At 40.1% G+C, this 27,938-nt stretch overlaps 2 protein-coding genes and 1 long non-coding RNA gene across 5 annotated transcripts; 2 read left to right on the forward strand and 1 right to left on the reverse strand.

The window, feature by feature from the left end:
* Positions 1 to 555: 555 nt before the first annotated feature.
* LOC148115575 (zinc finger protein 18-like) lies at positions 556 to 15,006 on the forward strand. 2 transcript variants are annotated; one of them, XM_087883764.1, is made up of 6 exons: positions 556 to 658; positions 1,536 to 1,964; positions 5,595 to 5,709; positions 5,836 to 5,903; positions 12,555 to 12,684; positions 13,209 to 15,006. In XM_087883764.1, exons 2-6 carry the CDS (start codon positions 1,548 to 1,550, stop codon positions 14,177 to 14,179), a joined length of 1,701 nt encoding a protein of 566 aa, XP_087739890.1. In that variant the 5' UTR covers positions 556 to 658; positions 1,536 to 1,547; the 3' UTR covers positions 14,180 to 15,006. The 2 variants fall into 2 exon arrangements, with proteins under 2 accessions (XP_087739890.1, XP_087739891.1); XM_087883765.1 differs by having other exon boundaries at positions 649 to 1,253.
* Positions 15,007 to 15,553: 547 nt separating this feature from the next.
* LOC148115576 (uncharacterized) lies at positions 15,554 to 19,450 on the reverse strand. The gene is made up of 2 exons (XR_015731688.1): positions 19,348 to 19,450; positions 15,554 to 15,903 (listed from the first exon to the last, which is right to left on the reverse strand). It is a non-coding gene; the product is annotated as an uncharacterized LOC148115576 (long non-coding RNA).
* On the forward strand, positions 19,228 to 26,978 carry LOC148115577 (zinc finger protein with KRAB and SCAN domains 7-like). 2 transcript variants are annotated; one of them, XM_087883760.1, is made up of 6 exons: positions 19,228 to 20,719; positions 21,507 to 21,935; positions 22,979 to 23,093; positions 23,221 to 23,288; positions 24,899 to 25,028; positions 25,559 to 26,978. In XM_087883760.1, exons 2-6 carry the CDS (start codon positions 21,519 to 21,521, stop codon positions 26,680 to 26,682), a joined length of 1,854 nt encoding a protein of 617 aa, XP_087739886.1. In that variant the 5' UTR covers positions 19,228 to 20,719; positions 21,507 to 21,518; the 3' UTR covers positions 26,683 to 26,978. The 2 variants fall into 2 exon arrangements, with proteins under 2 accessions (XP_087739886.1, XP_087739887.1); XM_087883761.1 differs by lacking the exon at positions 19,228 to 20,719 and adding an exon at positions 20,862 to 20,948.
* Positions 26,979 to 27,938: the final 960 nt, after the last annotated feature.

The raw sequence follows: 27,938 nt of genomic DNA on the forward strand, positions 1-27,938 counted from the left end.
AGAGAAGAACATTCATTTACTAGATTTGCATTTTCCGTTTTCCTCAAGATATCACCTGATCGACATATTTTAGGTAGTCCTTGACTTATGGCCAGAATTGAGCCCAAAACCTTTGTTGGTAAATCTCTTTCACAGGGAAGAGTAGAAAGAAGTTATTTTTTCCTGATGGTAGAGCTGAAATAGTGGTCAAAATTCCAACTGAGGAATTTTATTAGATTTGTATTCTCTCTTTTCTTCAGAAAGTGAAGCTGGGGTACATAGTACAGTCACCTTTCATGTTTCCTTCTTGTTTCAGTTGACTTATTCCTTTCTTCCTAAGCAACAGATTTAAATGAGATTCTTGTTAGGGATTTTTTTTTCTAATACCACTACTTTAAATAGAATGCTCTTTACTAAAGTAGAACATTGCCAAAGGCTTCCCAGTCAAGGAGCCCCTTCCTGCCGCCCCCCCCCCCAATTTCTCCGCTCTTTGCATGAGCAGCTTCTGTGCACAGAAAATCCACCAGGGGGGGCACTTCAGCTTTGGGCCTTACAAATTGGGACGGCAGTGACATCATTCGGTTTTTGCCTTTCCAGGATACTGGACTCTCTCTCACTTTAACCCTTTGAGCTCTGCAGGAGTTTAAAAAGGCGGAAACAAAATCCAGAGGTGGAGAAGGTAAGTGTGTGTGTGTGTGTTCTTCTCATAGAAAGGGAGACCGAGGGTTCTCACTCTAAAAAAGGGGAAGAGATACATGCCTAGTCCTCATCCAGGTTCAGTTTATTTGAGTATCAATAGTGGGAGACTCACCCAGACCCCATATTTCCCTACCACCCTTTTCCATGATTATAACAGACTTGGGGGAAAGCAGAGACCACGCATGCTGCCTTCAGGAATAAATTGAGATCCTCAGGAATGAAAGGGTGGGTACCTGGAGAATCCTACACACCCCATTTCCTGGGAAGCTGAATCTGAAACAGGAAATAAGAAATATATTTGCAAGTAAGAGAGGCAAAAGATGATGCCTACATTCTGACTGTGTGCTGGATGACACTAAACTAGGCTTGGATCCCCTGCAGTTCAATTTGTCTTAGGAAGGTAGTGAACCAGCATCCAAAATCAGGGTCAATTGACTGGCATTTCATTTTATGTTAACTGAACGTTCATACTTCGTTAACCTGTTCTGGGCAAGAACTGGGCAGAAGATGCTGGAAGAAGGAACCATCGTTTCACAAGTTCATGACCCCTACATGATCCCATAGGAACCCATAAGGTATAAAATCCACCCACTCTAAACTCCATTTTAGGCATATAAATTGCAATAAAATAAAATAAATGAATAAATTTTGTCAGCTGTCCCAGAATCATATGTGGTTGGTGGATCTGCTTCAACAATAAAGGGAACCTTTCTTTCCAATCGGCCTCCAGCCTCCATTTTATTTACAGCACCTTCCTCCTGTATTGGAACTGAACCAGATGGATATTTCTTCCAAGAAATGAAAAAGTATTTGGAGGTACACAACTTTCCTTCCACTAATTTAGAATTGTGTTTTAGGACAGAGAAAGAATGGCAAGCCGTCCTTTAGCAAGTGGGGGAAGAGGAAAAGGCCCTTCCGGTGCTCAGTCTGGAATCGACGGGGAGATCTGGGCAAGAACTGGGCAGAAGATCCTGGAAGAAGGAACCATCGTTTCACAAGTTCACGCCTGGAACTTCAGGAGCATCCAATATCGGGAGGATGAGGGTCCCCGAGGACTTTGCAGCCGACTCCACTACTTTTGTAGTCGATGGTTGAGACCAGAAAAGCACACAAAAGCGCAGATGCTGGACCTGGTGGTTCTGGAGCAGTTCCTGGCGCTTCTGCCCCTGCAGATGGAGAGCTGGGTGCGGGAGTGTGGAGCAGAGACCAGCTCCCAGGCGGTGGCCCTGGTGGAAGGCTTCCTCCTGAGCCAGGCGGAGGAGAAGAAGGAGCAGGTTGAGTTGCAGGTGAGAGGACGTCCTCCTGGGACTCCAAAAAAGTTGAATATAATAATATGTTCACAGTTTTGTATCCTTTTAATAGTTTTATTAAGTTAATTAAGAGATAAAATACAAAAAATTGTAAATAGTAGGAACTGGGGGGAACTGGGGGGAAGGGAAGAGAAAGAGGTTTAGGATAAAGGGGGAGAAAATTATTGAAAATCTGATTCTTTTTATCACAGTCAAATAAAATGGTAACATTAGAGACTCAACTTTTTACTTTTATATACTTAATCTGTGCTAGCAAATTGTTGTTATAGAACAAACTTATGTAATCAGCAAAACTGGAATAGAATAGAACAGAATTGGAAGGGACCTTGGAGGTCTTCTAGTCCAACCCCCTGCTTAGACAGGAACCCTATACCACTTCAGACAAATGGTTATCCAACATCATCTTAAAAACTTCCAGTGTTGGAGCATTCACAACTTCTGTAGGCAAGTTGTTCCACTGATTAATTCTTCTGTCAGGAAATTTCTCCTTAGTTCTAAATTGCTTCTCTCCTTGATTAGTTTCCACCCATTGCTTCTTGTTCTACCCTCAGGTGCTCTGGAGAATAGCTTGACTCCCTCTTCTTTGCCCCTGAGATATTGGAACACTGCTATCATATCTCCCCTAGTCCTTCTTTTCATCAAACTAGACATACCCAGTTCCTGCAACAATTCTTCATATGTTTTAGCCTCCAGTTCCCTAATCATCTTTGTTGCTCTTCTTTGCACTCTTTCTAGAGTCTCCACATCTTTTTTACATCGTGGCGACCAAAACTGGATGCAGTATTCCAAGTGTGGCCTTACCAAGGCATTATAAAGTGGTATTAACATTTCACGTGATCTTGATCCTATCCCTCTGTTTATGCAGCTTAGAACTTTGTTGGCTTTTTTGACAGCTGCTGCACACTGCTGGCTCATATCTAAATGGTTGTCCACTCCAAGATTCCTCTCACAATTACTACCATTGAGCAAGCTATCACATATACTGTACCTCTGCATTTTGTTTTTCTTGCCTAAATGTAGAACCTTACTTTTTTCACCATTGAATTTCATTTTGTTAGATAGTGCCCAATGTTCAAGTCTGTCAACATCCTTCTGCATCTTAAGCCTATCTTCTGGAGTGTTGGGTATTCCTGCCAGCTTGGTGTCATCTTCAAATTTGATGAGTTCTCCATCTATCCCCTCATCCAAGTCATTGATGAAGATGTTGAAGAGTAATAGTATAAGATAGAAAAATGTGGGTTAGACAGCATCACCACCAGATGGATTCATAACTGACTGACCAAGTACACTCAACGTGTAGTCCTCAATGGAATTACACCTGCATGGAGGGAAGTATGCATTGGGGTATCCCAAGGCTCTTAAAAATACGTCTCTTCTCTCTTCTGGCAGTAGCACCTGGCAGACCCCTGACCGCTTTCAAAACTTCCGTATCCTGTCCTAACTTTACATCCCTTACAATTGAATCACCAACCTGAAGGTGGCTTCTCTTTTTGGATACCTTGTTCTTCTTGTGTGACTGATGTGTAATACCTGATTCACACTTTCCCCTATCCAAAGTAAATTCTTCATCTCGGATCATGATTCCCTGCTTATTTGAGTTATCATCATCACAAGTACATTGATCTGTCACTTTAGTGTCCCTATTAAGGTCAGCAAGAGCACTGTAGCTGTTATGCTAGGACACAGCGGAAGCTTTACGGTTCACAGCTCTCACCCTGCTGGATTCCACGGTTGTCCATACTGCCCTTCTCCTGCAGGATCTTCGTGGTAGAAGGGGCTGATAGTGCGGTAGCTTAATAGAGTAGAATGGCTGAATTGGATGCCTAATTTCTGCTTGGAGAGCACAGATTAGGGCAGGGGTGTCAAACTCAAGGTCCACGGAGGCTTAAATCTGGCCCGTGGGCCCGGCCTGCAAATATCAAAGGATTGGCCCATGGTGCCTCTGCCAGCCAAAAAAACACTCTGGAGGCCGAAAACAGACCATGCAGAGGTCCCCATGCAGCCCATTCTTGGCCTCCTTAGCCTCTAGCAGCTCTCTGCCCACCATGGCCACACACACCCGGCCATGACCCCCCCAGGCTGCTCTGCAGGCTGTTGGCGGATCACAACAGCTGCATAAACAGAGGGATAGAATCAAGATCACGTGAAGTGTTAATACCATTTTATAATGCCTTGGTAAGGCCACACTTGGAATACTGCATCCAGTTTTGGTTGCCATGATGTAAAATAGATGTGGAGACTTCTAGAAAGAGTGCAGAGAAGAGCAACAAAGATGATTAGGGGACTGGAGACTAAAACATATGAAGAACGGATGCAGGAACTGGGTACATCTAGTTTAATGAAAAGAAGGACTAGGGGAGACATGATAGCAGTGTTCCAATATCTCAGGGGCTGCCACAAAGAAGAGGGAGTCAAGCTATTCTCCAAAGCACCTGAGGGTAGAACAAGAAGCAATGGGTGGAAACTAATCAAGGAGACAAGCAATTTGTGGTCTTCCAGGTGCGATTCAAGGTGCTGGTTACCACCTTTAAAACGCTCCATGGCTTAGGACCTGGGTATATACGAGATCGCCTTCTGCCACCGATAGCCTCCCACCGGTCAATACGCTCCCACAAAGAGGGACTCCTCAGGGTGCAGTCGGCCAAACAATGTCAACTGGCAACACCCAGGGGGAGAGCCTTCTCTGTGGGGGCACCTGCCCTCTGGAATGAACTGCCCCTGGAGGTTCGCATGATCCCCGACCTACGTACCTTTCGCCGTGCCCTTAAGACTCTTTTGTTCCAACAGGCCGGGCTGGCTTAGAAAATGAATTTTAAATTGGTGTTTGTAGCTTTTAACATAAGGGCCAAATTTATATATTTATTTTAAATTGTTTTTAAATTTTGTGATTATATGTTTGTTTTAATATGGCTGTACACCACCCTGAGTCCTTCGGGAGAAGGGCGGTATAGAAGATAGATAGATAGATAGATAGATAGATAGATAGATAGATAGATAGATAGATAGATAGATAGATGATAAACAGATAGATAGATAGATAGATAGATAGATAGATAGATAGATAGATAAATTTAGAACTAAGTAGAAATTTCCTGACAGTTACAACAATTAATCAGTGGAACAACGTGCCTTTAGAAGTTGTGAATGCTTCAACACTGGAAGTTTTTAAGAAGAGATTGGACAGCCATTTGTCTGAAGTGGTGTAGGATTTCCTGCCTAAGCAGGGGGTTGGACTAGAACACCTCCAAGGTCCCTTCCAACTCTGTTATTCTATTCTATTCTATTCTATTCTATTCTATTCTATTCTATTCTATTCTATTCTATTCTATTCTATTCTATTCTATTCCATCCCATCCCATCCCATCCCATCCCATCCCATCCCATCCCATCCCATCCCATCCCATCCCATCCCATCCCAGTATTTCTGTGTTTTTTCACAAGTCCAGCAGAGATGCTAAAAAGTTCCTTTTTTACATTTATATTTCAACCATGTATTTGAAATTCCCTTAAACATCTTTGGCAGTTTATCATGTGTTAAATAGAAGTACATACCACTTCATGATTTGTGATGTCCATTGATTCTTTTCTCCTGCATACTATTTCAAGTCCTTTGCAATGGAGATCAGAGATGCTGAGAGAAGGAGGCATCCATCAAATCTCCCTGAAGAACTGTTTTTTAGGAGGATCCCTCAGGAAGATCCAATTCAGGACACCTCAGGAGGTAATATAAGGGCCTTCTACTCTTCTGATAAATCTAACTTTCTCATCTTCTCTGTGTCCTCTCCTCTATAGAATACATCCTCCCATTTTACTAATGATACTTTTTGAAATTCTGTCTTCCCCACAGGGAAGAATAGAAGGAAGTTGACTCTTTGTTTTGAGGGAGCAGAAACCAGGATTGAACCTCCAACTCAGGTAAAAGAAGAATATTCATTTACTAGATTTATATTTTCCATTTCCGTCAGGAAATCAGAGGATGTAGATAGTATATGTCAGTGATGGCTAACCTCTTTGTCGTTGCATGCTGAAAGCGTGCACGTGCATGCACGATAACACGTGTGTGCGGCACTCATAATGCAATGCGTGTGTGACATCCATCAGCCTCAGTGAGAACAGCTGGAAAATAGCGGGGCCTGCTGAGCCCCGCAAAAATCCAGCTGGTAACCACTGCTAGGAGACCCTTTGGGTCACAGCCATATTTTAGGGACGGTGAAGAAAGAGAGGCGCTTCATTGACCATGAGGAATTCGCAAATTCTTCATTAGGTCCGAAGCAATCTCTCCCCGAACGGCAGCAGGCACAGCCGCCATTGCTGGCAGTCACGAAGCCGAGACAATCGGCAACCGAGATAGTGCAGGAGCGGTGTCTGGACAGAACATTGAAATTGGGTGAGATATTTACCAACTTTTACTTTAATGACTTTCAATAACAAAAGGATTATGAAAACAAAACTCCTAAGCTTAAAATAGCAGTGAATTGACACATGGAGAAAAAAAAATCCGGAAACGAAAAGGCCAAAAAAAAAAGCCCAAGAGAAGCTATAAAAGTATAGCTATAGCCCAAGAGAAGCTATAAAACTCAGGCAGCGTGGAAAAAAGCCTAAATAATCTGAAAGCGAGTTTAGGGAGAAATTGTTTATTTCAATTTCTTTTTTTTTTTAATTGAAAAAGTTTTTCAAATACAGATTTTTCCCCCTTTTTTTCCCCACCCCCCTCCTCCCTAACCCCCCTCCCCCTCCCCTCCCCCTGTGGCTTCTCCAGAATAAAACCCAAATTAATAACAGATTATATAATACTTTACCATCCTTTTTACTCCACCCCCCATATGCTGACCCTTTCTTTCTAACAATATTATTATATCCCCCTTATACTATACATTTCAAAGCAACATTCAGCTGTAAAATTATATAACAAATCCTAATTTGGCAATTTCAGCTCATAATCTATCCATTTCCTCCTCCCCCATGCATATATCTCTTAATTCAAATCTTTTATGTATATTAATATAGCATAACATCCCTTTTCCAAAACTAAACAATCAGTAAGCTAACCTATCTCCACCCTTCTAACAATATTATTATATCCCCCTTATACTATACATTTCAAAGCAACATTCAGCTGTAAAATTATATAATAAATCCTAATTTAGCAATTTCAACTCATAATCTATCCATTTCCTCCTCCCCCATACTAACCATTTCTTTCTAACGTTGTTATTATATCTCTCCTATATTATACATTTCAAAGCAACCTTCAGCTATAAAACTATATAATAAATCCTAATTTGACATTTACTCAATTTATAATCTACCCATTTCCTCCCCCATACATATATCTCTTAATTCAAATCCTTTACATATATTAATATAACATAACATCCCTTTACCTAAACTAAACAATCAATAAGCTAACCTATCTCCATCCACTTTCGTACAGGTCTACCATACATAATATTTTCGATATCTTTGTTCTGCCCACACCACTAAAAAATATTTCCATATATAAATAGAATTCTCAAATGACTTTAAGCTTGTAATCCATATAATATCTTCTGTGATGTCTTTCAACTGGATTGTTAATTTCATCACCCATGTTAGGGTAACATCAAATTCTAGTTCCAACAGTATGTTCAGTATCTTCAATTACCATCTGCCCCCATCAATAGTAAGTATTTTCGTATAGCAAAAAACCATCCGAGTGACTTTATATTTGTATTCCATATAGTGTCTTTTGCAATGTCTTTCATCTAGATTATTCATTCCAACCACCGTGTTAGGGTAACATCCAGATCTTCTGCGTGCCCCAATCCCATAATTCTTTTGCCTTGTAGCTCAGCATAAACGTAATCCATTTGTCAAAGAGTCCAAAATAGAAAGTTCCAATCCACTCAATTTAAGGCCATCTCACATCCCAAGAGTACAGCACTGCAGAGATCTGTCACTCTCCTCAAGATAATATAAACCAATACTTTGCCTCAACTATATTTTCATATATTCAATCGTCTCTTAAGTAACTGGCATTACACTGTTGTTTAGTCTAAAAATTTTTATTTTTGTAGGACCTGCTTCTTCTTTTCTTAACTTTTTGTGGCTTAGATCTCCATCCTGGTTTCCTTTCTATGAGTTGTATATCAACTGTTTGATTTCCATGCTGGTCTGTAGCTTGATTAGTCATCACCTTAGAATCCAAAGCCGCCTCTCTTGTATTTATAGGTAATCCAACTATAACCTCTGAAGGAGAATCCAGAAGCGGCTCGTCCACAAAGGCCTCTGTAGTTTGTTGTTCTTCCGTTACCTCCACCACCATCTGCTTAGCCTGAATTTCAATCTCTTGTTGATTTTGCTTTTCTTTATTCCCCTCGTGTGTTATACATGGAGATGTTGAACCCATTTTAAAAACCTTATAGTAAAATTTTTCCGCTTTTTCAACAGTATTTAGTTGATATCTTTCTCCTTGATATCTCAGTATTATACCAACTGGAACATCCCACCTAAATGGGATGTTTTGTTTTTTTAGCTCAGTCACCAAAAATCCAAAATCCTTTCTATCTTTTAACATCTTGGGCGGTAACTCTTTAAATATCCAAATCTTCCTTCCATGCATTTCAAGAGTGGAGTTAAAAGACTTTTGCACAATATCATTTCTTATTTCTTTATCAGTAAAGTAGATCACCACATCTCTAGGCAACTGCCTTTGCTTTGCCACCCAAGAATTAACTCTGTAGGCCTTATCAATCTTGCAGGATACCTCTTCAGGACTAACCTTTAAAATCCCAGCTAGAACTTCAGCAGACATCTTTCTCAAATCTTCTCTTTTATCTTTCTGTATTCCCCTAATTCTGACCGCAAATTCCATAAATCTGAATTGCATCATTATGACTTCATTTTCAATCCTTTGTTTTATATTATCTGCATTGTGAGTCTTGTAGTCAGCTTCCTTTATTTTTGGCTCTACTTCTGAACTATTTTCTTGAATCATTGTTAAATCATTTTCAATTCTTTGTATTTTATTATCCAAATTATGAATCTTGTAATCAACTTCCTTCATATTAGACTCTATTTCTGAATTTCATCCATCTTTATCATTGCGTCTAAGAAACTTATCATATGTTGCTTGAATTTATCATACTTTTGTTGAACCAACTCTTTAATTTCCTGTCTAAATTTTTCAAGGTTCTAATTCACAATCTCATCATGTCTTGCCATCTCCTCAATACAAATTGCGTTAGATCTTTAAAGCCATTCCTCTGCATCTGCAAACTCAAAACTTGTTCATGTGATTTATGAATGGGGGAGCCCCCCCCCCACAGTTTGGTTGTCTGGCTTTGTGAGTTTTAACGCTATCCTGCCACACAAACAGATTTTTTTCCCCTTTTTCCCCTTTAAAGAAAAAGACTTCTCTCCAAACAGTATCAATATCAAGTCTCTAAGAAGAAAAAAGCATGAAATAAGGATTTTTCTCTTCACTTCTAGCCAGCATTGTTAACTCAGTTACTTTGTAACATATTAAATTAGTCAAACGGAAGGACTTTCGCTTTCAGCTCTTCTCAAGCCTCAGCCAGTCGCCATTTTAAACTTTCTTTTTTCCCCCCTTCCACTCTTCTTTGCTTTTAAAGTCAGTCTTAGGGTCGTTAGAAGTACTTGCAGTTTAGGGTCCCAGGTCCAGACTTCATCCGTCTTATTCAAAAAATCTGTTAATTTTCGTTGGTTGGTCTGGTTCGATCGCCTGGCTCTGCAGAGTGCAGAGTTCGCCCGAAGCCCAGAGCAGCGGCGAGGAGAATAGGGAGCCTCATCCTGCTTCCTCCCCAGAGGTAAAAAAGAACTCTGGGGACTTCGCAGAGGGCTCTACCTGCCCTCACCGGCTCTGTCTCACGTTTCCTTACGGAAACGGAGTTTTTCGAGCCGCCTTTCAGGTGTAAAGGCGGCTCTTTATGGGCGACGGGGCTGGCGGTCTCAAAGGACCGTCTGGCGGCGACAGAAGCCAGACCGAAAGCCCTGTTTATTTCAATTTCTAAACCCCTTGGATTTATCCGACAATCAGCTGTTTTTGACAGATTGCTTACATTGGATGGTGTATAAGAGATCCATCTACTGGAGAAAGAGAAGTACTACAACACTATAGTCGTAGTATATTTAATGAAAGCTAATCTAATACACACAAAGTCTAATACACAGAACAGAAGTTACAACATCTGATGAATGGCCTGACCTTGACTCTGTTTTTAGAAGACAACTGGGAAAATTCGAAAACATTCAATAGTGGGTTTTTTTTCTTTCCTTCTGAAGAGTTACAAAAGGAACTAATTTGCAAATAAAAGCTTCCTAAAATTGACTATTGGATTATGGTTTGGAAAGACTGGAAGAACTTAGTGGACTAATCTGGACAAATTTGGACTTGGACTATTAATGTTATTTAATAGAATACTAGCTGGATAACCATGCTTCGCTACGAAACTATGTGATGGGGCTTGATAAATTTACACTTAAAGCTTGTAAATTAATGAGTAGTTATGATCGGCCTCTCCTGCCCCCTTCTCTGCCTCAGCCTTCCCCACAGAAGTCTCCCCTATCCTATCCCCTGCTTGCTGCTGTGAAAGTAAAACTGAAAGTGAAACTCCTCTCCTCTGCTTGTATTTTGCATTTGGAACAGATTTCTTTTCAGGTGGGGAGGGGTAGTAGAACTTCTTAGCATCAGAATGTGTTAATCATAATATAAAAAATTCTAATGCTCTGATGGTCATTTCAAAAAATCCTTTCTTAGTGAGCACCTAGAAGCTAAGAGGAATATACGTGGCAAATTTCAAGTTTGTACTTGTAGGCTTTATGGTTCTGGAGATTTCAGCATGAGTGGTTTTTGCTTTTATATACATATAGATTCTAAGAGGCAAAAGAAGGAAAGGTCAGAAGAAAAGAGAGAAGAAGGAAATAAAACTTTAAAAATTTGGACAATTGGGGAAATATAAGTCTGTAAACTATTATGAAATAAAATGTGGGGTTTTGGAGGTATAACTGAGATTGATGTAACTTGATTAAATAGAAGTTTCTTAAATATTGAGATATTGGAATAATAGAAATATGCTTTTTATAATACTTTTTATAAGTATTATAAGTATTTATAAGTATTAAATCACTATAAAATGAATCTAGAGATGTATGAAGAAATATTGTGCATGTTAAAAAGTCTGTGTGAATCCTTAAGAAATGACAAAGAGACAAAAGAATTGTTTAAAGATACAGAAATGAATGTAGAAGCTACTCAACAACTGGGGGAAAAAGAGGAACATGATATTCAAGAAGTAGATGAGAAACTAGAAAAAGCAGGGGAAGGGAAGAATAAAAATGAGAAGCAAGAAGTTAGGAACAAAGAGGAGAAGAGACTAATGAGTAGAAGAAAAATATATAACATCACAATTTATAAGGGTACAGAGAGAAGAGAGAAAAACCCTTTTAAAAAACAAAAACAAAAAGAAGTTTTCTGGATGGGTATTCAAAAAACGCAGCAGAAAGAGGCAAAAGGCACCCAGAAGGGAAAGTTTAGTAAACACAAAAAAAACCTAAAAAGAGATACAAGATTCTAAGAGAGAGAGATAAAAGACTGACCAAAAAAAATCAATAAATGATGGAATTTTAGAAAGACTAAGAGATGATGGATAATGAGAAAATCTATATCTTTAAAAGTGAAAACCACCCACGCCGTAATCACGAAATCTCCAGAACTGTAAAGCCTACAAACTTGAAGGAGATAGGATAGGGGAGGCTTCTGTGGGGCAAGCCTGAGGGAAAGAAGGGGATAGGATAGGGGAGCCTTGCCCCACAATAGGGAGAGACCTACTGTTGAAAGGCCTCCAGGCTCTTTCCCGAAGGGAGGGTGGCTCTTCTCTGTGTTTCGCCATCTTACACAGGATACACCCTGGAGTTTGACTCCTTACAAACAGCGCAATCTAAATACATATTGCATTTCTTTATTCTAAACCCCTCAGCTAGGCTTGACATCTTCTTCAGTACATCGAAACTTGCATGCCCCAATCATGTATGCAACAAATGTATGCAAATGTCATGTGTGGGAGCATTCATAAGTGCACGTGCACAGCTATTCGCCTGCCTTGCGAGAACGTACAGGCCATCCTTCTTAACCCCTCGTGCGCGTATCCTTCCACTTTTCCTAATGGAGTACTGCCCTCCTGCAAACAGTATTTCATAACCCTGCCTGTCTAACCTGGATACACTTGACAGATTATGATCTAATGCAGGTACATATAGGACATTGTACAATGATGGTTGGTTGGCTGGCTGGCTGTTTGGTAGATCAATTGATCCAGAAGGAAACTGGGCTTATTTAACCTGAATGGCAGTGAAAGTCCTACAGAATCATTCAAGTTGATAAAACCTGCCTAAAATATTTCTTTAGTCACATGCTTTTTGTTCTGTCCATTTTGTCATCTAAACCACGGATTCCTACTAAGCATAGTTACTTCCCTTAGTGTATATCTTTGCTTTGGGAATTTCTAAATAAGAGAAAAGATGCTGCAGTGCCTCCTTGGTCTGTTCTGTATTTTTTTTCCCTTTCAGGAGAGTCTTGTGTCCTTTGAGGAGGTGGCTGTGCATTTCCACGAGGAGGAGTGGTCTCAGCTGGATCCTCACCAAAGAGCTCTGCATTGGGGAGTCATGGTGGAGAATTATAAGAACGTGGTCTCTCTTGGTAAGGGTTTCCTACTCTTCAGTCAAAGAGTTCAGGAAGACATTTTGTAGTTAATGTCATTGGTTAGTTCTTATGAAAACATCTCTAAATAGATATCCCCTCTTCAGAGGGAGAAGGAAAAATTCTGTTTTTCTACTGCTCCTAGGAAGGAAATGGGTCTATGGCATTCTGCTTTGATGTATCCTATCCAATTTTTTTTGTATTTCTACTGAAACATTTTAGTGACAAAGTAATTCCTTAGTTTGAGGTAATGCCAAACTCCATCACATAGATTTCAACTATTTTGGCCCAGATGCTTCCATATCATTCAGGTATTTTGACTTAATGTCTTTTTCAAGGTTTTATGTCTCATCAGTAAGGATATTATCATTTCTATACCTATTATATTGTTATTATACTATAATATAAGGATACAGATATGCAGTATACAGTATATTAGAATTTGGCACAATTAATATGTCTTCTGACAGAGTGATCTTTTTCCCTAACCTTTCTCTCACTTTCATTTGTCTTTCCCTTTGAAGGTGAAAATGAGAATGACAATAAAGACTCTGGAGAACCAATCAAAGTCTTTAGACAAGGAGATGTAATGGAGAAACCTGCAATTCAAACAGAATTCCAAAGGCAGGAGGGAAATCTGTCAACTAACTGGAATAAGAAAAGCTCACCTTCGATTGTTGGTCAGATGCAGGAGTTTATTGATGAACGAGGAAAACTAAAGAAGCAATATATTGGGAAAGGTGTAAGACTCTTCAAAGAAACATTAGATGTAAATGGACCCTGTCCATCACAAGCCAAAGGACCAGCCAAAGACAAAGGAAAAAATTACAGTTGGATATTTCCACTTTCTCAAGAAAATGGGTCTCTGGAATCACAGAAAAGTTTTCACATGGGAGAGAAGTCAAATAAATGCAATGAACATGGAAACAAGATTGTTAATAAAAGGACATGCAGAAGGAAGAAGCCACATAAATGCATGGAGTGTGGAAAGGTTTTTAGCCAAAAAAGTGCCCTTATTACCCATCAAAGGATCCACACAGGGGAGAAGCCCTATAAATGCATGGTGTGTGGAAAGGGCTTCAGAACAAGCAATGATCTTGCATCCCATCAAAGGATCCACACAGGGGAGAAGCCATATAAATGCTTGGAGTGTGGAAAGGACTTCAGAACAAGCAGTAATCTTAAATGCCATCAAAGGATCCACACAGGGGTGAAGCCATATAAATGCATGGAGTGTGGAAAGGGCTTTCGCCAAAAGAGTGCCCTTATTGGCCATCAAAGGATTCACACAGGGGAGCAGCCATATAAATGCATGGAGTGTGGAAAGGGCTTCAGAAGAAGCAATATTCTTAAATCCCATCAAAGGATCCACACAGGGGAGAAGCCACATAAATGCATGGAATATGGAAAGGGCTTCAGCACACCTTATAGTCTTATTTCCCACAACATAATTCATAGACTGGAGAATCCCCAAAATAAAGATACATTTGGGTGAGAATGTATGCTAATTATTGATTTAATGGGTTCTATGTATGGATTTCCAATTTACAAACTGAACTTTGAAAAGGGTATTTCTGCTGTTCACCCTCCTGACAGCTGTAGAGAGATGAATTTAGTAATGAAAATAAAAACAATGGGCATGTGTCATTATAATTATGATTTATACTTTTTTGAATGTATCTGTATATAAATTATATAGCAGTGTCAAATAGGTTGTTCAAGGGGCAGTTACATCACATGCAGGACATGCCCACTCCAGCTCAGCGAATGGGGAATGCAATGAGTCACGTGATGGCAACGTCATGCGGGGAGTTTGAAACCCGTGGTGTATAGGTTCATTTCATTTTATTGTTTAGAAATGAGCTTCCTGTTCCCCAACTGTCATCATTCCCCCAGTTAGTCATAGCTCTCAGAGGGATGCGAAGACATCTAACAGATGCTGTTTCTCTAAGCCCAAAAGGAAAATATCAAAAAAATAATCAAATTGCACCCATGGTATAGAACTGGGATCCCCAAAAGTAATTATATTTGCACCCTCAGTGTAGAACTGAGACCTGAGTTAGCCGGTATCTATGCAGAAACATTGAACATTATTCAGTCAAAGGCCTCATGATATGAGGGAATTTTCACATGCAGATCAATGAAGAGTGTGTGCGAAGAACTGAAAGGATGAACAATTCCTCTCTCACAAAAGGAGCCAGAAGCGCCCCAAGTGCTTGTGCAATTTTCTTTTCAAGCATTATGGCCATATTTTGCTCTTCAGTAGTATGGTGAGGGCTAAGAAGTCCACATTTGGATTAAATAAAATTAATTAAATATCAATGGTGTGGTTTTGTTCTAGTCATGTATTATACTCATCTATTAAACTCTTTAGTTGCTTTAAAAATCTATTAACACAGGATTTTTGGAAGGATTTGGGGGGGGCATATTTCAGGATTTGAGAGGCTCATGTTGGTTTGAAGCTCAATTGTCAGTAATAGTTCTGGATCGAGCTGAGCAATAAAGAGACGGAAAAGAGCAGAGAGGTTAACTCAGTTTTTTAACCCCTTTTTTCTTTCCATGTACATCCTTTCTTTCACTAATGGTAGCTAAATCTCTTCTCCCCCCCCCCTTGCATTGTCACCTCCATATGCAGAGGAATCTCTTCAAACCATTGGAATCTTCAAGTCTTGTGGTTGGAACATTTTTCTCTGTTTGTTTGTTTGTTTGTTTGTTTGTTTGTTTGTTTATTTATTTATTTATTTATTAAATTTATATACCGCCCTATTCCTAAGGGACTCAGGGCGGTGAACAGCGAACGATAAAAATACATGTAATACAAACGTTAATAAAAAACCAATTAAAATATACTAAACACTCTGGTCCTAGATAATTCAAGACATCCCAGTTTAAAATAAAATCAAAAAGCAATATAAAGGGAAAGTTAGGCCAGGCTGGCCTGCTGAAACAGGAATGTTTTGAGGGCACGGCAGAAAGTGCGCAGATCTGGAATCTTCTGTATCTCTGGGGGGAGCTCATTCCAGATGGTGGGTGCCCTCACAGAAAAGGCTCTACCCCTGGGGGCCGCCAGTCGACTGTTTATCTGTAGATCATGAATAAATCCCAGTCTCATTGCTCAGGCTGGTCCAGGTTCTTTCTTTCCACTCAAAGGCATTTTGGGTCATAGAGATAAGCCAGAAGGGATAAGACTTCTCACAAGCTAGAATGATCATCTAGATTCTAGAAGAAGAAAAAAAGTATTATGTGTAGCATGGATGAATAAAGGAAATGCAAGGGAAGACAAGATAGAAAGTGGATAAGAGAAACAAAGATTACATGAAGGTCCACAGGAGGACTGTAATTTAATTAAATGATAACCAAAGAAATTTAATAGTTGAAAGTTGCAGTTATATTGAGAAGCTTACTCGGGTTTCATCCAAGATTTAAAAACTTTTCTGCAGCTTGTTCTTCTTGCCTAGTTTTTTTTTTGTCTTGCTGTGTAGTTTTATGTCTCTCCCAGGTTTGTTTCACGTACCTCCCTGAACACAGAGGAATGGCTTCTGACAGATTTCCTCTTCACCAAGTGGTGAGCAAGAGCACCCAGTGAGTCTAGGAGAAATCCTAAATTCTGAATCATGCATACATCACTCTCAAAGATGAAATTTTCCTAGAATCATAAGGTCTGTTCTGTTCTCATTACATTACATGTTACTCTGTGTGCAGCTTGACATGCAGCTAAACCCAACTATCCTCCAATAAAACAGATCATGTGACTAGATCTGGAGTACATCTGAGGGCATTTAGGAACAGGATGGGTGAAACTGGAAAAATAGAAATACAGGTATTCCTCGAGGTACGAACCTAATGGAGCCTGCCCATTAGGTTCATACCTCAAAAAATGTGTCAAATGAATCAGATTCAATTTTACAAATTTTTACAATCAAATTCATTAATTGAATGAAGTGGCTTGTTAAATGAATGAAGATTTGACTTACTTCCTGCAGGCCACTGCGCTGATCAGCTGATTCCAGTGCAGCTGAAGGAAGAACTAATTGCGTCCAAGCAGGCTCGCAGAGCTCTCCGTTTGTAGTTTTAAAAAAATCCACTTGCTGCTCATCAGCTCAAGCATCTTCGGACAGCTGCCCAGATGGGGTTTGGTGGTAATTTACAGAACTCTCAGGTTGCAGTTACTTTTTTTAAAAAAAAACCTCCTGCCACTACAGTAATTCACCATCCCGAGTCCTTCAGGAGAGGGGGCGGTATACAAATTAATTAAATAAATAAATAAATAAATAAATAAATAAATAAATAAATAAGCTTAAGAGTCTCCAGCCAGGCTCCCAGAGGGAGATGGGGGAGGAATTTACAGAACTCTTGGCTTGCAACAGTAGCAGAGATGGAAGGGACCTTGAGGTCCTGTAGTCTAACCCAGGGGTGAAATGCTCCCGGTTTGGACCGGCTCGGGCGAGTAGGTAGCGATGGCGGTGGGCAGTTCGGAGAACCTGTAGTAAAAATCCCTGCCCCCCCCTCCCCATGCCCAACTTAGCCACACGATCATCAGAGCCCTTTTTTTCTTTTAAATGGCTCTGACCAGCCAAGCTCTGACCATCCCAGCTGAGTTGCCTGCTAATCAGGCAATTCAGCTTGGATCGCCAGAGCCATGTAAAAGAAAAAAAACTTTTTTCTTTTAAATGGCTCGTAGCAAAAATCCCCCCTCCCACCCCAGCTTGCTTACCTTAGCTACATTAACGCCTTGCTGTAATCCCTGCAATTGATTGCATCAGAAAGCAACTGATCTCCCTGCCTGCAATCAAGCAGGCAGGGAGTTGTGGACTTCAACTCCCAGAATTCCTCAGCCAGCAAAGCAAAGCTGGCTGAGGAATTCTGGGAGTTGAAGTCTACAAGTCTTAAGGTTGCCAAGGTTGGAGAGCCCTGTTCAATTGGGTAAGTTTTTTTCCCCTTTGGGAGCTTTAAAAAAATAGTTAATTGGGTTTTATTTTTAGTTGTTCTTTTTTTAGACCTAGCCATTTAAAGTTTAGGAAGTTTTAAATTTAGCTGCTTTTATATAAAAATAAAAATAAGTTAAAATAATATTTGTGCAGCTTTCTGAGATTTAGTGTGTTTCTGTAGTGTTTCACTCTAACTACACAATCACACAAAATCTCACAAAGCTGTATGTGGAATTTTGTGTGTGTAAAGTGTGAAAGTTGGTTTTTTGGGCTTTTTGTGGCTGTGTGAGGTTCCTGCTTGTTGCAGGCGCCATTTTGGGTCTAGCACAGCTACTTTTACATTATGGGTGAGCCAGTTGTGCTGTGTTGTGTTTTGTAGGTTAAAAAAGGGCAAAGAAGTGACATTGACTTGGCCATGCCCACCTGACCAACAAGCCACACCCTCCCAGTCACCTTACCACCAAGCCATGTCCACTAATTAAGCCACGCCCACAGAACCGATAGCAAAAAAATTTAGATTTCACCCCTGGTCTAACCCACTGCTCTCAGGCCAGACTCTCCATACAGTCCACGTGTGAAGAAAAGCCAGGCTTCACAAAAAAGGATAAAAAACTCATAAATAGCTTGCAAATTTGAAAACCAGCAGTTTAGAGAAGAGATAAAAGTACACCACATTATAGAATGCTTTGTGTAGATGCTGGCTAGCATTTTTACAAGCAGTTTCAAAACAAATGCAAACGAACTTTATCTTTGCAAAGAACTGTACTTACAAACACAATACTGGCAAACTCCAGTACAGTGCTTAAAAAGAAGCAGAGCAGTTCCCAAAGCAGGGCCGACAGGGGCGTGTGTATGCGTGTCCCTCTGCAAGGACTTGGAGGCAGACACCACACCTCTGAGGAAAAGAGGAGGCGGTGAAGCCCTGGCTTTCACCCGGTAGGGGACAGCGGAGGAACACGTCACACACCCCTGTTGCCCTCTCCACCGCTACTTTTGCTCTCAGCTTCTTGGCGTGGTGTCTGCTTCCCTTCACACACCTTGCACACGCCGGGAGCACCAAACCGGAGCGGGAAAGCGTGCACGGGAGTGAGAGCGCACAAAGTTGGCCGCTGTGGAGCAAGTGCTTGGCTTCCCCTCTTGCTCCTCACAGTCGCCCTGAGCTGAGCCAGGGTGGTTCTTTACTTGGGCAGCCCCAATGACCACAGCAGAAACAAGCAGCGCCGCAACAATGAGGTAGAGCAAGATTTGTAAAATTGTTCAGTAAAAAATAGTGCATCTCCGAGGGGCTTCTGGCAAAAAACAAAAAAACCACCCCAAAACAAAAGCCAGGCTTGCAGCAACAGTTTGGAGCTTGTTAAACATTCCTCCACCCTAGCCATGTTTTTTCCAGCCCGGGCTGCTCGGCAGGCAGGCTTTTATTTTGTCAGCCCAAAGGGGGAAAGACACATAGGAAATCACCCTGTCTCTGCAGCATCGGTCACGTGACTGAGTAGGCATGGCCAACTCGATGTCACTCACAGCAAGGTGCCGCCCCACTTTGCTATGAGTGGTCGAGTTGGCCATGCCCACTCAATCACATGACCAAGCCACACCCATCAAACAAACCACGCCCACAGAACCGGTAGTAAAAAAATTTGAAACCACCACTCGTTTGAAGCTCAATTGTCAGTAATAGTTCAGGGTTAAACTGGACAATAAAAAGACTGAAAAGAGCAGAGAAGTTAATTCTTCTTACCTTCCATCAACATTCTTTCTTTCACTAATTGTAGCTAAACCTCTTTTTTCTTGCATTGTCACCTCTCTATCCAGAGGAACCTCTTCAAACTGTTGGAATCCTCAGGTTTTGTGGTTGGAGGAGAATTTCTATTTATGTTTTTATGTTTATTCATGATCTGTGGATTGATGGGTCCCAATATCATTGCTGGAACTGGTCCGGGTTCTTTCTTCCCTCTGAATGTGGGTCGTAGAGGTAAGGCAGAAGGAATAAGGCCTGTCACAAGCGAGAAATTTATTTTAGGAGTTCCTAATTTGTGGTCATCTCGTCTCCTTCCCCCCAGGCTCATACTTTGTCAGGGTGCGCACAGCTTTACTATGTGAGACAACCCAGGAACAATAACAGCAAACCGGTTTGTAAGAAATAGTGGTTTTATCTACAAAAGAATATATAGTATCAGGGATTTTACATATTTACATTTCCTACCGGCAGGCTAATGTGCCCGCACCATCGTCTGCGCATACGCAGAGGGTCAAAACCATCTTCATCTTCTTTTCTTTTGCTTCTCATTTCAACTCCTTCACTGTGTAGATTGGAGATCCTGAGGACAGGAGGCTTCTATCAAATCTCCCTCAGGAACTGTTTTTTTTTAGGAGGATTTCTCAGGAAGCTCCTGAGTCAGGACAACTCAGGAGGTAATATAAGGTCCTCCTATTCCCAATAGAGATCTATAGATTACTTCTTCCTATTTTATTATTTAGTAGCTGGAATACCCATGCTTAGCTACGAAACTATGTGATCGGGCTTGATAAATTGACACTTACAGCTTGAAAATTAATGAGTAGTTAGGATCGGCCCCTCCTCTCACCTTGTCTTCTCAGCCTTGCCCCACAGAATTAGATTCTTGTTAAGAAATGTTTTTTTCTTTTCTTTTCTTTTTTTTTGGATTTTAAAAAACAAACTTTATTAAATTTAAAAAGATAAAATTATATAAAACATTCACAACATTAAAATACAATCAACAATACTAATCACAACAAACAAACTAAATATATGTAATATATATAAGTACAATTGTACACGGTAACTTAAGGAAATGTTTTTTCTAATACCAGTGCTTTAAATACAAGTATAACATTGCCAAAAGCAAGGAGCCCCCTCCTGGTCCCCTATGGGAAATGCACCATTTCTCCGCTCTTTCCATGAGCTCCTTCCATGCACAGAAAATCCACCAGGGGAAGCATTTCAGATTTGGGCCCCTGTTACAAGTTGGGAAGGCAGTGACATCATTTTGCCTTTCTAGGATATAGACTCTCTCTCACTTTAACCCTTTGAGCTTTGAAGGCGTTTAGAACGGCGGAAAGAAAGTCTTCAAGATCCAGAGGTGGAAAAGGTAGGTGTCTGTGTCTGAGGTTGGTTCTTCACATAACAGGCACAGGGAAACGCAGAGTTCCAGATCATGCATGTTACCCTCAGGACTAAGTCCACTTCCCCAAAAAGGGAAGAGTGGGGGGGGGGGAGACCTGGAGAATCCTACACACCCCATTTCCTGGGAAACTCCTAGTTCGGGTGGAGAGCTTGCATGGCAGATCTCAAGCAGGAAATAAGAAATATATTTGCAAGTAAGAGAGGCAAAAGATGATGCCTACATTCTCACTGTGTGCTGGATGACACTAAACTAGGCTTGGATCCCCTGCAGTTCAATTTGCCTTAGGAAGGGAGTAAACCAGCATCCTAAACCGGGGGTCAATTGACTGGCATTTCATTTTATGTGAATTGAAGTTTCATGCTTTGTTAACCTGTTCTGGTTTTTGTATATTGGGTGAACCCTGCTTATAGGTAAATGTAGATCTAGATTTTTAAAAAGCCTCTCCTTCTGAGTAAAAAGAAATTGAAATGATCCAAAATGCCAAATATCCTGAACGTTCCAGCTCAGAATGGGGATGAGTGTTGATGAATGGTCCAACCCACTACTTTCTGATTGTCTGAATATTTTTTTTTTAATAAGAGAATCACAAAATGGAGCTCATTTGTTCATCTTCTTTAGAGATGTTATTTCTTTGTCTAAGAGAACCTAATGGCTTTTTCGGTATTCCCATGGCTAGATGAACATTGCTATGAATCAAAAAGCATTTGGAGATACACAACTTTCCTTGCACTAATTTAGAATTGTGTTATAGGACAGAGAAAGAATGGCAAGCCGTCCTTTAGCAAGTGTGGGAACTGGAAAAGGCCCTTCCGGTGCTCAGTCTGGAATCCACGGGGAGATCTGGGCAAGAACTGGGCAGAAGATGCTGGAAGAAGGAACCATCGTTTCACAAGTTCACGCCTGGAACTTCAGGCGCGTCCAATATCAGGAGGATGAGGGTCCCCGAGGCCTTTGCAGCCGACTTCACTACTTTTGTAGCCGATGGTTGAGACCAGAAAAGCACACAAAAGCGCAGATGCTGGACCTGGTTGTTCTGGAGCAGTTCTTGGCGCTTCTGCCCCTGCAGATGGAGAGCTGGGTGCGGGAGTGTGGAGCAGAGACCAGCTCCCAGGCAGTGGCCCTGGTGGAAGGCTTCCTCCTGAGCCAGGCGGAGGAGAAGAAGGAGCAGGTTGAGTTGCAGGTGAGAGGACTTCCTCCTGGGACTCCAGAAAAAGTTGAATATAATAAACAATATGTTCATATTTTTGTATCATTTGTATAGTAGGAAGTGGTAGGTGGGAAGGAAAGAGAAAAAAGTATAGAGGAAAAGGGAAAACGAGAAAGAAAATCATTGACCTTATTTTTTTAGTATTCACATAAAATGGAAATATTACGGCCTCAACTTTTTGTACTTTTATAAATTTAATATGTAGTAGCAAATTCTATAAAAACAAACATGTAATTAATAAAACTCAGTCAAAGTTTCATTTTTTTCCATCTCAAGAACAAAATCCAGCAGTGGTTTCCAGGTAGAAACAAGGTTGGGTGTCAGCTTTTCTTTAATTAAAGCAGTTAATTTTTCCATCTCTGCTAGTTCCATCAGTTTTTCCAACCACTTCTCCATTGTGGCTATTAAAATGTCCATCTGCTTTTGTGCAAAAAGCATCCTTTCTGCTCTCAACATATATAACAGCAAAGTTTGAGATTGTTATTCAATCTCTTTGTCTATTACACCTAAAAGAAAAATCTCTTCTTTTATTTTCATACCCACTGTCACACGTCCAGCAGAGATGGTAAAAAGTTCCTTTTTTATATTTACATTTCAAACATGTATTTGAAATTCCTTTATACCTGTTTGGCAGTTTATCAGTGTTAAGTAGAAGGATACATCATTTTCTTTAAAAATTCGTTTAAATTTTAATTTAATACAAATATTAAACTCTTCAACCACATGTCTTTCCCTTGTTCAGGCATTATATTATACACAAAAATCTTTGCCTTTGGATCAATGTATTCAAATTTTGATGTCTTCTTACCAGACTTTCCTGGCATTCATACTATGTGGAGATGCTTCACTAATCTTTGTGTAGTTCCCCTATCCATTCTAGAAGGATTTTGCACAGCCATTTCTTTCTTACTTCCCAGTCTAATTGATTGACACCAAGTGATTTGCAGTGCTGTTCACTAGAGAAGAAACCACTTCATGATTTGTGATGTCCATTAATTCTTTTCTCCTATTTCAAGTCCTTCGCAATGGAGATCAGAGATCCTGAGAGAAAGAGGCATCCATCAAATCTCCCTCAAGAACTGTTTTTCAGGGGGATCCCTCAGGGAGATCCAATTCAGGATACCTCAGGAGGTAATATAAGGGCCTTCCACTCCTTTGATCAATCTTAACTTTCTCATCTTCTCTGTGTCCTCTCCCCTATAGCATTCCTCCTCTCATTTTACTAATGATGCTTTTTGAAATTATGTCTTCCTCACAGGGAAGAATAGAAGGAAGTTGACTCTTTGTTCTGAGGAAGCGGAAACCGGGATTGAACCTCCAACTCAGGTAAGAGAAGAACATTCATTTACTAGATTTTTTTTTCCATTTCCCTCAGGAAATCAGCTGATATACATATTATAGGTATCCTTGACTTATGACAACAATTGAGCCCAAATTTTTTGTTGCTAAGTGAAACATTAGTTAAGTGAACTTTGCTCCATTTTACCACCTTTCCTGCCACAGGTATTAAGTGAATCACTGCAGTTGTTAAGTTTCTAATATGGTTGTTAAGTGAATCTGGCTTCCCTAATGACTTTGCTTGTCAGAGGTTCACAGAAGGTGATCACATGATTCTGAGATCCTGCAACCATCATAAATACGAATCAGTTGCCAACCACCCAAATTTCAATCATGTGGCCACAGGAATGCTGCAACAGTCACTAGCATTGTAACTTTGAACAGTCACTAAAACTGTTGTAAGTTGAGGACTACCTGTACTGTCTTCTGCCATTTTGCCCTCTGCTTTTGGTTGAAGATTCTTTTTAGGATTTTTTTTAAGACCTGTACTTTAAAAACAAATGTCTTTTCACTAATTATTCTCCATGCTTTTCCGTAAAAAATGTTTTACAGAATTCTTCATGGTGCCCTTTCTTTTCGTAATACTTTGAGTTGGATTTGTGCAAGGATCCTCAAAAATATTTAAATAGTCAAGCTGGCAAATTACCATTTTTAAAAAGCTTCATTTATAATCGATAAGAAAAAGAAGAGGTTAACAGCTAAGATTATTAAAATCCCATGAGAGTGGCCCTATAGTAATGTCTCCAAGTACAAATTGTTCTGAAAGAGCACATAACCAAGGCCCTATTTGGTTTGCAAAGTAAATTTAAATCCTCTGATTTGTGCCTGGATTTGGATGGCCAACCAATCCAGCTTTGCAAAGGCTAAGAAATCTTTTCCTCAGAAAATGTTCTCCATTTTCTTATTTACATGCCAGCCAATAGCTCACAATACTAGCAGCTTCCTTGCAATCTGAGGAGGGGTAGAGTCTCTGGATGTTGATGGCACACCACACAGGTTGAGCTTTCCCAGGACTTTCATGAAGGTGTTGAGGATGAACAGGATTGCTCCTTTTTAGAACAATATACGCCATTTCATAAAATACTATAAAGAATCCCTTCCCTTACAGACATATTTCCTTCTTTAAACTCAGGAAGCAGGGGTGAAATGCTATCGGTTCGCTTTGGTTCAGGTTCCTAAAAAAGCTACCGGTTCCTCCGAACTGGTATTTCCGACGATCAGCTGTGCCGCGCGGTTTAGCTTTGCTAGAAAAGCAAGAAATCCTGCTTTCTAGTGAAGTTAAAATCCCGCCCCTCGTTGTTCTATTTACCTTCCCAAGCCTCCTTTTGACGCGTAGTGCTAGATCAATTGATCCAGAAGGAAACTGGGTTTAGTTAACGTAATGGCACTGAAAGACCTACAGAATCATTCAAGTTGATAAACCCTGCCTTTTTAAGTCAAATGCTTTGTCTTCTGCCCATTTTCTCATCGAAACCATGGATTCTTATTAAGCATAGCCACTTACCTCAGTGTATATGTTTGTTTGGGGAATTCCTAAATAATAGGAAAGATTCTGCAGTCCCTCCTTGGTCTCTTCTGTACTTTTTTTTCCCTTTCAGGAGGGTCTTCTGCCCTTTAAGGAGGTGGCTGTTTATTTCTCTGAGGAGGAGTGGTCTCAGCTGAATCCTCACCAAAGAGCTCTGCATTGGGAAGTCATGCTGGAGAATTATAAGAATGTGGCATCTCTTGGTAAGGCTTTCCTACTCTCCAGTCAGAGAGTTCAGGAAAACATTTTGTAGTTAGATGCCATTAGTTAGTTCTTCCGAAAACATCTCTAAATAGATATCCCCCCTTCAGAGGGAGAAGGAAAAGTTATGTTTTTCTACTGCTCCTAGGAAGGAAATGGGTCCATGGCATTCTGCTTAGATTTATCCTACCTCATTTGTTTTCCTATTTCTACTGAAACATATTAGTGACAAAGTAATACTTCGGTTTGAGATAATGCCAAACTCCATCACACAGATTTCAACTATTTTGGCCCAGATGTTTCCATTTCAGTCCTATCAAGAATTGCCATTCGGGTTTTTTGACTTAATGTCTTTTTTAAGGTTTTATGCCTCATCAATAGAGATATTATCATTTCTATACCATGCCATTATAAGGAAACAGTAGGCAACATATTGGAATTTGGCAAAATACCTGAAGGCAATCAGTATTTCCGACAGAGTGATCTTTTTGCTTAACCTTTCTATCACTTTTATTTCTCTTTCCCTTTGAAGGTGCTAATGAGAATGACAATAAAGTCTCTGGAGAACCAATCAAATTGTTTAGACAAAGAGATGTAATGGAAAATCCTATAATTCAAATGGAATTCCAAAGGCAGGAGAGAAATCCGTCAAATAACTGGAATAATGGAAGCTCATCTTCCATTGATGCTCAGATACAGGGCTTTATTGATCAACAAGGAAAAATACAGAAAGAATATATTGGGGAAGGTGTAAGACTATTCAAAGACACATTGGATATAAATGGGCATTATCCACCCCAAGCCAAAGTACAAGATTATATATGGAAAGACAGAGGAAAAAATTACAATTGGACTTGCACACTTTCTCAAGAAAATGGGTCTCTTACATCACAGAAAAGTATTTACATAGGAGAGAAGCCAATGGAGTATGGAAACAAGACTCTTAATAAAAGGATATGCACAAGGGAGAAGGCATTTAAATGCATGGAATGTGGAAAAGGCTTCCATATACACAGTCATCTTACATCCCATCAAAGGATCCATGCAGGGGAGAAGCCGTATAAATGCATGGAGTGTGGAAAGGGCTTCACCCACCATTATCATCTTACATCCCATCAATGGATCCACACAAGAGAGAAGCCTTATAAATGCATGGAGTGTGGAAAGGGCTTCACCCAACATTATCATCTTACATCCCATCAAAGAATCCACACAGGGGAGAAGCCATATAAATGCATGGAGTGTGGAAAGGGCTTCCGCATACACAATTACCTTATATGCCATCAAAGGATCCACACAGGGGAGAAGCCATATAAATGCATGGAGTGTGGAAAGGGTTTCAGCCAACATAGTAAACTTACATCCCATCAAAGGATCCACACAGGGGAGAAGCCATATAAATGCATGGAATGTGGAAAGGGCTTCCGCATACACAATTATCTTACATGCCATCAAAGGATCCACACAGGGGAGAAGCCATATAAATGCATGGAGTGTGGAAAGGACTTTACCCAACATGGTCATCTTGTTTCCCATCAAGCAATCCACACAGGAGAGAAGCCGTATAAATGCATGGAGTGTGGAAAGGGCTTCAGAAGACCTCATACTCTTACTTCCCATAGCATGATTCATAGATGTGAAAAGCCAGTCCCATAACAAAGATACATTTGGGTGAGAATGTATGATAATTATTGATTTAGTGGGCTCAATCTATGGATATTAGATTTAAACAGACTAAACTCTGAAAATAAGTGGGGTTTTTTTGTAGTTCACCCTCCTAACTGGCAGCCCTAGAGAGATTGATTTAGTAATGAAAATTTTTGCAAGTTTGGAGGGGTATATTTCAGGATTTGAGAAATTCATGTTGGTTTATTCAAGTTATTCAATTACTTGGCAGTAATAGTTCTGTGTCAAGTTGGACAATAAAGAGACTGAAAAAGCAGAGAAATTAACTCAATTTTTAACACCCTTTTTTCTATCCATCTGCATTCTTTCTTTCACTAATTGTAGTTAAATCTCTTTTTTCTTCTTGCATTGTCATCTCCACATTCAGAGGAATCTCTTCAAACTATTGGAATCTTCAGGTTTTGTGGAAAGCTCTTTCACTATTCAAAGACAAAGTTATTCAAAACAACATAAATCAAGGGGAAAAAAATACATTCCAGCAGGGGGTTAAAATAAATCAGTATTCAGCCTTGTATTACGCTCTTGGTAGTTGGAATGGATGCTGTTAGATGTCCTGAGAGATGCATCTTACTCTAAAGTGCTGTCTTCATGCAATACATGAATAAGTACATGAATAAGAAACAAGCGGTGATTAATAGCTGTACCATACAGCTTAGTCCAAGAGTCAAATACTGCCTTAAGATCAGCAAAGTTTTAGAACAAACAGGAAAACCATTTGTCTGGGATCGTATAAAGTCTTTTGCCTTGGGCAGGAGGTTGGACTAGACTAGAGGATCTCCAATATCCCTTCCAGTCCTATGAGTCTGAAAGGCTGCATTAAGTGAAGCAATATTCTAAGAGTTGTACAGTATTTCTCAAAACAATGTTGAAATATAAGATCATGGTCACTTGTTGAAAGAACTTTCCTAAAAACAACTTGTTTATCTACCAATAGTCTTTCCTGTACCATCCAGTCTTTAAGCTTCCACTGAAAATGTTCTTGCATAAAGTTTACTTATTTTATTTTTCATGTTATTGTACCTTTATTATTTTTACAAGTGACGCACACAACTAATACCCCATTCTCCAGCTATTTTCCACACAACAATAAATCTATGAGCTGAGTTGGGCTGAGAGAGAGTGACTGTCCCAAAGTCACCCAGCCAATTTACATGTCTAAGGCAGGACTAGAACTCACTGTCTCAGTTTCTAGCCTGAGGCCTTAATCGCTAGACTGAATTGGTGCT

Source organism: Pantherophis guttatus, chromosome 2 (assembly GCF_059756535.1).
Source record: "Pantherophis guttatus breed Tessera chromosome 2, ASM5975653v1, whole genome shotgun sequence".
Classification (NCBI taxonomy): Eukaryota; Metazoa; Chordata; class Lepidosauria; order Squamata; family Colubridae; genus Pantherophis; species Pantherophis guttatus.

Excerpts from the sequence above, each read along its gene's own strand:
- LOC148115575 (XM_087883764.1), top strand. The coding sequence starts at position 1,548 with ATGGCAAGCCGTCCTTTAGCAAGTGGGGGAAGAGGAAAAGGCCCTTCC. Across the intron at positions 5,904-12,554 it reads GGATTGAACCTCCAACTCAG|GAGAGTCTTGTGTCCTTTGA; the intron begins GTAAAAGAAGAA and ends TTTCCCTTTCAG. Across the intron at positions 12,685-13,208 it reads TAAGAACGTGGTCTCTCTTG|GTGAAAATGAGAATGACAAT; the intron begins GTAAGGGTTTCC and ends TTCCCTTTGAAG.
- LOC148115577 (XM_087883760.1), top strand. The coding sequence starts at position 21,519 with ATGGCAAGCCGTCCTTTAGCAAGTGTGGGAACTGGAAAAGGCCCTTCC. Across the intron at positions 23,289-24,898 it reads GGATTGAACCTCCAACTCAG|GAGGGTCTTCTGCCCTTTAA; the intron begins GTAAGAGAAGAA and ends TTTCCCTTTCAG. Across the intron at positions 25,029-25,558 it reads TAAGAATGTGGCATCTCTTG|GTGCTAATGAGAATGACAAT; the intron begins GTAAGGCTTTCC and ends TTCCCTTTGAAG.